Raw genomic sequence first — 10,000 nt, 5'->3', positions numbered from 1 at the left:
TCACCCCCAGCCCAGTGGAACAGCCCTCACCCCCCAGCCCAGTGGAACAGCCCCTCACCCCCCAGCCCAGTGGAACAGCCCCTCACCCCCAGCCCAGTGGAACAGCCCCTCACCCCCAGCCCAGTGGAACAGCCCCTCACCCCCCAGCCCAGTGGAACAGCCCCTCACCCCCCAGCCCAGTGGAACAGCCCCTCACCCCCCCAGCCCAGTGGAACAGCCCCTCACCCCCAGCCCAGTGGAACAGCCCCTCACCCCCAGCCCAGTGGAACAGCCCCTCACCCCCAGCCCTGTGGAACAGCCCCTCACCCCCAGCCCAGTGGAACAGCCCCTCACCCCCAGCCCAGTGGAACAGCCCCTCACCCCCAGCCCAGTGGAACAGCCCCTCACCCCCAGCCCAGTGGAACAGCCCTCACCCCCAGCCCAGTGGAACAGCCCCTCACCCCCAGCCCAGTGGAACAGCCCCTCACCCCCAGCCCAGTGGATCAGCCCCTCACCCCCCAGCCCAGTGGATCAGCCCCTCACCCCCAGCCCAGTGGAACAGCCCCTCACCCCCAGCCCAGTGGAACAGCCCCTCACCCCCAGCCCAGTGGAACAGCCCTCACCCCCAGCCCAGTGGAACAGCCCCTCACCCCCAGCCCAGTGGAACAGCCCCTCACCCCCAGCCCAGTGGAACAGCCCCTCACCCCCAGCCCAGTGGAACAGCCCCTCACCCTCCAGCCCAGTGGAACAGCCCCTCACCCCCCAGCCCAGTGGAACAGCCCCTCACCCCCCAGCCCAGTGGAACAGCCCCTCACCCCCAGCCCAGTGGATCAGCCCTCACCCCCAGCCCAGTGGAACAGCCCCCTCACCCCCAGCCCAGTGGAACAGCCCTCACCCCCAGCCCAGTGGAACAGCCCCTCACCCCCAGCCCAGTGGAACAGCCCCTCACCCCCAGCCCAGTGGAACAGCCCCTCACCCCCCAGCCCAGTGGAACAGCCCCTCACCCCCAGCCCAGTGGAACAGCCCCTCACCCCCAGCCCAGTGGAACAGCCCTCACCCCCAGCCCAGTGGAACAGCCCCTCACCCCCCAGCCCAGTGGAACAGCCCCTCACCCCCCAGCCCAGTGGAACAGCCCCTCACCCCCCAGCCCAGTGGAACAGCCCCAGGTGTCAACACCCTGCTAGTGGAGCTGTATAGTTGTTGTTGCTACAGTATGTAACTGTATATCTCTGTGTTATACTGTAGGCCTGGATCAGAAGCCCTAGCCCAGTGGGACAGCCCCATGCAGGTGAAGTTGTCAGCCTGGAGGCCAGGTCTCAACACCCTGCTAGTGGAGCTCATTCCCTGGGCCCTGTTGACCAACCACTCTACATGGGACCTCTGGCTGTTTGAGGGAGAGACCATCGTCCTGCAGATACCCGCTGGAAAGACCATCGTTCCTCCTAACTTCAAGGTGAGAGAGGAGAGACCATAGATTTCTATAGACTGGTTTGGAATGTATCACTGACCAAGATGGCTGCCATTATTATTCTAGAATTATGCAGGTCTTATATCAGGTCTTATATCAGATTTTATATGGCCAGTTTATTAGGTACATCTAGCACCAAGTCAAACCCCCCTTTGCCTCCAGAACAGCCTGAATTCTTCGGGGCATGGAAACATTGCTCAATTGGTATCAAGGGACCTAACCTGTGCCAGGAAAACGTTCCCCACACCATTACACCACCGCCACTAGCCTGTACCGTTGACACCAGGCAGGATGGGTCCATGGACTCATGCTGCTGACGCCAAATCCTGACTGTCATCAACATGACGCAACAGGAACCGGGATTCGTCGGACCAGGCAATGTTTTTCCACTCCTCAGTTGTCCAGTGTTGGTGATGGCGTGCCCACTGGAGCCACTTCTTCTTGTTTTTATCTGATAGGAGTGGAACCCGGTGTGGTCGTCTGCTGCAATAGCCCATCCATGACAAGGACCGATGACTTGTGCACTCCGAGATGCCGTTCTGCACACCACTGTTGAACTGTGCCGTTATTTGCCTGTTTGTGGCATTCTTGCCATTCTCCTCTGACCTCTCATCAACGAGCTGTTTTCACCCACAGGACTGCTGCTGACTGGATGTTTTTTGTTTGTTGCACCATTCTTGGTAAACCCCAGTAGAGCACAGTGGAGCCCAATAGAGCACAGTAGAGCACACTGGAGCCCAGCAGAGCTCAGTGTCAGTCCTTCCTCTAGTCTAGATGAGATGACTGGACCATGCCTTCAGTGGCTACACATGTCTTCTCACTCACTACACACACACACACACACACACACAGGGCAGAGGAGTCCCCCCTCACAGCCCATCTCTCCTGTTTAAAGTCTGTCTGTCTGTAGGGGTTCCTGCCTCAAACCTTGGTAGTCTGTCTGGTATCAAAGGATAAAGGCTGATATATTCAGGAAACTAACTTAAAGCCCTAAATGTGTAATAGTCTGTGAAACAGAAACAAATAAAGCATTGTTTCCATAGCACCCGCGATTTATGAGGTAACGGCCGAGAGGAGCTGGCACTGGCCGACTCAGAGAGCTGGGCTTTGTTGGAGAGGGGAGTGTGTGTGTGTGTGCGTGTTAAGTGTGTGTGTGCTTCCCCTCAGTGAGTGAGGTCCCCTGATAGACATCAAGTATTTTAGCGCTTCTATCTGATTGATGTATTCATCATAATCACAGATTGACTTGAACCTCGTCTCCATCCCCCCTCTCTCTCTCCCTCCCCCCCTCCCCCTCCCTCCCTCTCTCTCTCTCTCCCCCTCTCTCCCCCTCCCCCTCTCCTCCCCTCTCTCTCTCTCTCTCTCCCTCCTCTCTCTCTCTCCCCCTCCCCCCTCCCTCTCTCTCCCCTCCCTCCCTCCCTCCCCTCCCTCTCTCTCTCTCTCTCCCTCCCCCTCCCTCTCTCTCCTCTCTTTTTCTCTCTCTCTCTCTCTCTCTCTCTCTCTCTCTCTCTCTCTCTCTCTCTCTCTCTCTCTCTCTCTCTCTCTCTAGGAGGCGTTTCAGCTGGGTATCTACTGGGCCCACACTAACACGGTCCATAAATCTACAGCCCTGAACCTGGTCCATGACCTGACGTCTCCGCGCTGGAAGGAGGGTGTCAGTCCTGATGTCCTCACCCTGGATGAGGAGGGCTGTGTGGAGGCAGAGATCACCCTGGGGAGTAGCCCTGGAAGACAGAAGGTTAGGGGCCCAACATCCATACTTACATACTCCCCAAGCCACCTTTCTCTACATGTGACATTAGAGTCATTTAGCAGATGCTCTTATCCAGAGACACTTGCAATCAGTGCATTCAACAAGGTAGGTACAGTGGGGGAAAAAAGTATTTAGTCAGCCACCAATTGTGCAAGTTCTCCCACTTAAAAAGATGAGAGAGGCCTGTAAGTTTCATCATAGGTACACGTCAACTATGACAGACAAAATGAGAAAAAAAAATCCAGAAAATCACATTGTAGGATTTTTTATGAATTTATTTGCAAATTATGGTGGAAAATAAGTATTTGGTCAATAACAAAAGTTTCTCAATACTTTGTTATACAGTAATCCCTCGTTTATCGCGGGGGTTACGTTCGAAAATGACCGCGATAAGTGAAATCCGCGAAATAGAAAACTTTTTTTTTTTTACAATTAGCAACTATTACATGTATACAAATACAGTGACTCACGTGTAGGCCGTTTCACTGCTCTTCAGACTGGGCCGCTGCATCCTGACTGCGCTCTGCAGTGTTCTCTTCTTCTGAAGCCCGCGGTGCAGGTGTGTTTGTTCGGGAGAAGAACATAGTGATAGGCAGCTGTTGTCGCTCTTTTTTCTTCTTTGCAAAAAGATCCTTGTACACCGACATGCCACCATCGATACGTTGGAGAACTGTAACGAACGGCTCATCAAAGGGTCCCATTCCTCAGCTACTCGCTTAAGTTCAGTGGCCATTCGCACCATGGTTGCTAAGCGACCAAGCGTTAGTCCTTCCTCCTCATCTCTCGTGTCCTCTTCTCCCTCTTCTCTTTCATCGTCGCTTTGTGGCTTTGTCATTTCTGCCAGCTCTGCATCGGTCAGCGGCTGTGCGTCTCCATCAATCAGGGCGTTTATGTCATCCGGACTCATGTCATTAAAGCCGTCTCCTCCAATCTGTTTAGCCAGATTCACAGCTGTTTCTACGGCAGAGTGGTGGACCTCGTCAAGCGAGCCTCCGGTTGCGTTTTGCACTGCCTCTGGCCATAGTTTTTTCAGGCCAAAAAAAATGCATTATGAAAATCCGCGAAATAGCGAATCCGCGATAAGTGAACCGCGAAGTGGCGAGGGATCACTGTATACCCTTTGTTGGCAATGACACAGGTCAAATGTTTTCTGTAAGTCTTCACAAGGTTTTCACACACTGTTGCTGGTGTTTTGGCCCATTCCTCCATGCAGATCTCCTCTAGAGCAGTGATGTTTTGGGGCTGTCGCTGGGCAACACGGACTTTCAACTCCCTCCAAAGATTTTCTATGGGGTTGAGATCTGGAGACTGGCTAGGCCACTCCAGGACCTTGAAATGCTTCTACGAAGCCACTCCTTCGTTGCCCGGGCGGTGTGTTTGGGATCATTGTCATGCTGAAAGACCCAGCCACGTTTAATCTTCAATGCCCTTGCTGATGGAAGGAGGTTTTCACTCAAAATCTCACGATACATGGCCCCATTCATTCTTTCCTTTACACGGATCAGTCGTCCTGGTCCCTTTGCAGAAAAACAGCCCCAAAGCATGATGTTTCCACCCCCATGCTTCACAGTAGGTATGGTGTTCTTTGGATGCAACTCAGCATTCTTTGTCCTCCAAACACGACGAGTTGTGTTTTTACCAAAAAAGTTATATTTTGGTTTCATCTGACCATATGACATTCTCCCAATCCTCTTCTGGATCATCCAAATGCACTCTAGCAAACTTCAGACGGGCCTGGACATGTACTGGCTTAAGCAGGGGGACATGTCTGGCACTGCAGGATTTGAGTCCCTGGCGGCGTAGTGTGTTACTGATGGTAGGCTTTGTTACTTTGGTCCCAGCTCTCTGCAGGTCATTCACTAGGTCCCCCGTGTGGTTCTTGTGATCATTTTGACCCCACAGGGTGAGATCTTGCGTGGAGCCCCCAGATCGAGGGAGATTATCAGTGGTCTTGTATGTCTTCCATTTCCTAATAATTGCTCCACAGTTGATTTCTTCAAACCAAGCTGCTTACCTATTGCAGATTCAGTCTTCCCAGCCTGGTGCAGGTCTACAATTTTGTTTCTGGTGTCCTTTGACAGCTCTTTGGTCTTGGCCATAGTGGAGTTTGGAGTGTGACTGTTTGAGGTTGTGGACAGGTGTCTTTTATACTGATAACAAGTTCAAACAGGTGCCATTAATACAGGTAACGAGTGGAGGACAGAGGAGACTCTTAAAGAAGAAGTTACAGGTCTGTGAGAGCCAGAAATCTTGCTTGTTTGTAGGTGACCAAATACTTATTATCCACCATAATTTGCCAATAAATTCATAAGAAATCCTACAATGTGATTTTCTGGAATTTTTTTCTCTCAATTTTCTGTCGTAGTTGACGTGTACCTATGATGAAAATTACAGGCCTCTCTCATCTTTTTAAGTGGGAGAACTTGCACAATTGGTGGCTGACTAAATACTTTTTTCCCCCACTGTACATGTAAGACAACCACATATCACTGTCTTTACATTCAACAAGGTAGGTACAGTACATGTAAGACAACCACATATCACTGTCTTTACATTCAACAAGGTAGGTACATGTCAGACAACCACATATCACTGTCATTACAAGTAAAAACGTCCTAAATAAAGCAGCTATCACACTACCCTGAGACTAACTTGGATGAACGAGGCTGAATAACACATAGAACCACACTACAGATAGACGTGAGTGACTGGAAGCATGTGGAGGTATTAACTCTGTCTGTGTCTCCGTCTGTGTCTCCGTCTGTGTCTGTCCCCCCTCCCTCCCTATAGGTTTGTCAGTTCTGCGTGTCCTCTGTGGTGAGACATGGCATCCAGATCCTACAGATAGAAGACAGGACTATCCTGGTTAACAACACCCCCTACACCCTGTCCTATAGACCCCTACTGTCTGACCACGCACTGGGGACAACAGACCAGGTAACACCCCTACACCCTGTCCTATAGACCCCTACTGTCTGACCACGCACTGGGGACCACAGACCAGGTAACACCCCTACACCCTGTCCTATAGACCCCTACTGTCTGACCACGCACTGGGGACCACAGACCAGGTAACACCCCTACACCCTGTCCTATAGACCCCTACTGTCTGACTGGGGACCACAGACCAGGTAACACCCCACACCCTGTCCTATAGACCCCTACTGTCTGACCACGCACGGGGACCACAGACCAGGTAACACCTCTACACCCTGTCCTATAGACCCCACTGTCTGACCACACTGGGGACCACAGACCAGGTAACACCCCCTACACCCTGTCCTATAGACCCCACTGTCTGACCACGCACTGGGGACCACAGACCAGGTAACACCCCACACCCTGTCCTATAGACCCCTACTGTCTGACCACGCACTGGGGACCACAGACCAGGTAACACCCCTACACCCTGTCCTATAGACCCCTACTGTCTGACCACACACTGGGGACCACAGACCAGGTAACACCCCTACACCCTGTCCTATAGACCCCTACTGTCTGACCACGCACTGGGGACCACAGACCAGGTAACACCCCTACACCCTGTCCTATAGACCCCTACTGTCTGACTGGGGACCACAGACCAGGTAACACCCCCTACACCCTGTCCTATAGACCCCTACTGTCTGACCACGCACTGGGGACCACAGACCAGGTAACACCCCTACACCCTGTCCTATAGACCCCTACTGTCTGACCACACACTGGGGACCACAGACCAGGTAACACCCCTACACCCTGTCCTATAGACCCCTACTGTCTGACCACGCACTGGGGACCACAGACCAGGTAACACCCCCTACACCCTGTCCTATAGACCCCTACTGTCTGACCACACCTGGGGACCACAGACCAGGTAACACCCTACACCCTGTCCTATAGACCCCCTACTGTCTGAACACGCACTGGGGACCACAGACCAGGTAACACCCCCTACACCCTGTCCTATAGACCCCTACTGTCTGACCACACACTGGGGACCACAGACCAGGTAACACCCCTACACCCTGTCCTATAGACCCCTACTGTCTGACCACGCACTGGGGACCACAGACCAGGTAACACCCCCTACACCCTGTCCTATAGACCCCTACTGTCTGACCACGCACTGGGGACCACAGACCAGGTAACACCCCCTACACCCTGTCCTATATACCCCTACTGTCTGACCACGCACTGGGGACCACAGACCAGGTAACACCCACACCCTGTCCTATAGACCCCTACTGTCTGACCACGCACTGGGGACCACAGACCAGGTAACACCCCCCTACACCCTGTCCTATAGACCCCTACTGTCTGAACACGCACTGGGGACCACAGACCAGGTAACACCCCCCTACACCCTGTCCTATAGACCCCTACTGTCTGACCACACTGGGGACCACAGACCAGGTAACACCCCCTACACCCTGTCCTATAGACCCTACTGTCTGACCACGCACTGGGGACCACAGACCAGGTAACACCCCCTACACCCTGTCCTATAGACCCCTACTGTCTGACCACGCACTGGGGACCACAGACCAGGTAACACCCCTACACCCTGTCCTATAGACCCCTACTGTCTGACCACACACTGGGGACCACAGACCAGGTAACACCCCTACACCCTGTCCTATAGACCCCTACTGTCTGACCACGCACTGGGGACCACAGACCAGGTAACACCCCTACACCCTGTCCTATAGACCCCTACTGTCTGACCACGCACTGGGGACCACAGACCAGGTAACACCCCTACACCCTGTCCTATAGACCCCTACTGTCTGACCACGCACTGGGGACCACAGACCAGGTAACACCCCCTACACCCTGTCCTATAGACCCCTACTGTCTGACCACGCACTGGGGACCACAGACCAGGTAACACCCCCTACACCCTGTCCTATAGACCCCTACTGTCTGACTGGGGACCACAGACCAGGTAACACCCCTAGACCCTGTCATATAGACCCCTACTGTCTGACCACACACTGGGGACCACAGACCAGGTAACACCCCCTACACCCTGTCCTATAGACCCCTACTGTCTGACCACGCACTGGGGACCACAGACCAGGTAACACCCCCTACACCCTGTCCTATAGACCCCTACTGTCTGACCACGCACTGGGGACCACAGACCAGGTAACACCCCTACACCCTGTCCTATAGACCCCTACTGTCTGACCACACACTGGGGACCACAGACCAGGTAACACCCCTACACCCTGTCCTATAGACCCCTACTGTCTGACCACGCATTGGGGACCACAGACCAGGTAACACCCCTACACCCTGTCCTATAGAGTGCAGAATCCCCAGCCTCTAGGGCAGTGGTTCTCAATCCTGGTGCTGGCGACCCCAAGGGGGTCACATTGTGGTTTTTGCCCCTAGCACTACACAGCTGATTTAAATGATCAACTCATCATCAAGCTTTGATTATTGGAATCAGCTGTGTAGTGCTAGGGCAAAAACCAAAATGTGCCCTCCTATCGGATTGAGAACCACTGCTCTGTGACTGTGGAGAGCAGAGAGGCTTGTTTCCCATCAGTTCATGTTGCTACACACACACACACACACACACACACACACTCCCCCTGCTCCCCTCTGTCCCCACTCTGCCAGTCTCACCATGTGACCATGGCACTCAGCCCAGACACATTAGAGAAACACCATGAATTGGATGCAGGTTTGTGCTTTCATCTCAGACACGTCCCCAAGAACAACGCAGTGATGTCATTTAACAAGCCTTCAGATCCTCCTAGAAGACGATGGCAGAGGTTACCAGTTGCCACTAATTGTTTGAAAAAGAACCTTAAAAAATGGACTGTGACGGCTTAACAATAACACAGACCACAAACAACAGCAGACTTTCTAGTTGGCTATTCATCATGCTTAGTGCCTAACCCCCTCTGAACCAAACTACTCACTGCTCTCAGCATGCTGAACCCTGCTACCAGTTTAGACCTGAGCTCTCTGGGAAGAATGGCACAGTGATGTTAGACTACAGACTGGGAGATGACGTAGAGTCTCCTCTCTTCTCTAGGCCTGTTCCCTCCCAGAAACAGCAGTGTTCAGCCTGGCTCCAGCCGGAGAGAAGACACCTTCCAGACCGGTCTCTGTGGCCTGCTGGGATCTGCTAAGAAAGGGGGTACAGGGGGAGTGGGAGACCCCTCAGTCTACTCTACCAACCAGACACATGCTGTTCAGCTGCCTGCCCACCCCGGACCCTGGGCCTGTAGCTGGGCCTGGGTCCTGGAGCCTCCCGGCCCCCATCAGACCTGACTTCCCCAGGCAGAGTGTGGCCGTCCCTGGGGAGATCTGCAGCAGCAGTGGCCTGAGCACCAGGTGGGTGAAACAGAGTGGAGCAGAGCAGAGTGGGTAGTGACTACAGGACACAGAGAGAACAGACCCTGGTAGAACAGAGTGACTACAGGACACAGAGAGAACAGACCCTGGTAGAACAGAGTGACTACAGGACACAGAGAGAACAGACCCTGGTAGAACAGAGTGACTACAGGACACAGAGAGAACAGACCCTGGTAGAACAGAGTGACTACAGGACACAGAGAGAACAGACCCTGGTAGAACAGAGTGACTACAGGACACAGAGAGAACAGACCCTGGTAGAACAGAGTGACTACAGGACACAGAGAGAACAGACCCTGGTAGAACAGAGTGACTACAGGACACAGAGAGAACAGACCCTGGCTACGGGACATATAGCACAGAGCCTTTAGTGGTCATGCCCTGTTAAACACTGGCACTGGAGCCATAAGGGATGTCCTCATCATTTCCACTTCTCGCTCTCGCTC

The 10,000-nt window shown here is 53.5% G+C and overlaps 1 protein-coding gene across 1 annotated transcript in view; it reads left to right on the top strand.

Annotated features, from left to right (window-relative positions):
* Positions 1-10,000, top strand: part of LOC121585310 (vacuolar protein sorting-associated protein 13B-like) — a 719,687-nt gene that overhangs the window by 685,709 nt on the left and 23,978 nt on the right. Inside the window, exons 50-53 of the mRNA XM_045226113.1 lie at positions 1,225-1,432; positions 2,997-3,185; positions 5,991-6,137; positions 9,232-9,533. Coding sequence (XP_045082048.1) covers positions 1,225-1,432; positions 2,997-3,185; positions 5,991-6,137; positions 9,232-9,533 — 846 coding nt within the window. The remainder of the gene's footprint in view (positions 1-1,224; positions 1,433-2,996; positions 3,186-5,990; positions 6,138-9,231; positions 9,534-10,000) is intronic.

This window comes from Coregonus clupeaformis, chromosome 17 (assembly GCF_020615455.1).
Source record: "Coregonus clupeaformis isolate EN_2021a chromosome 17, ASM2061545v1, whole genome shotgun sequence".
Classification (NCBI taxonomy): Eukaryota; Metazoa; Chordata; class Actinopteri; order Salmoniformes; family Salmonidae; genus Coregonus; species Coregonus clupeaformis.
This window is presented reverse-complemented; position numbering and strand designations above follow the sequence as displayed.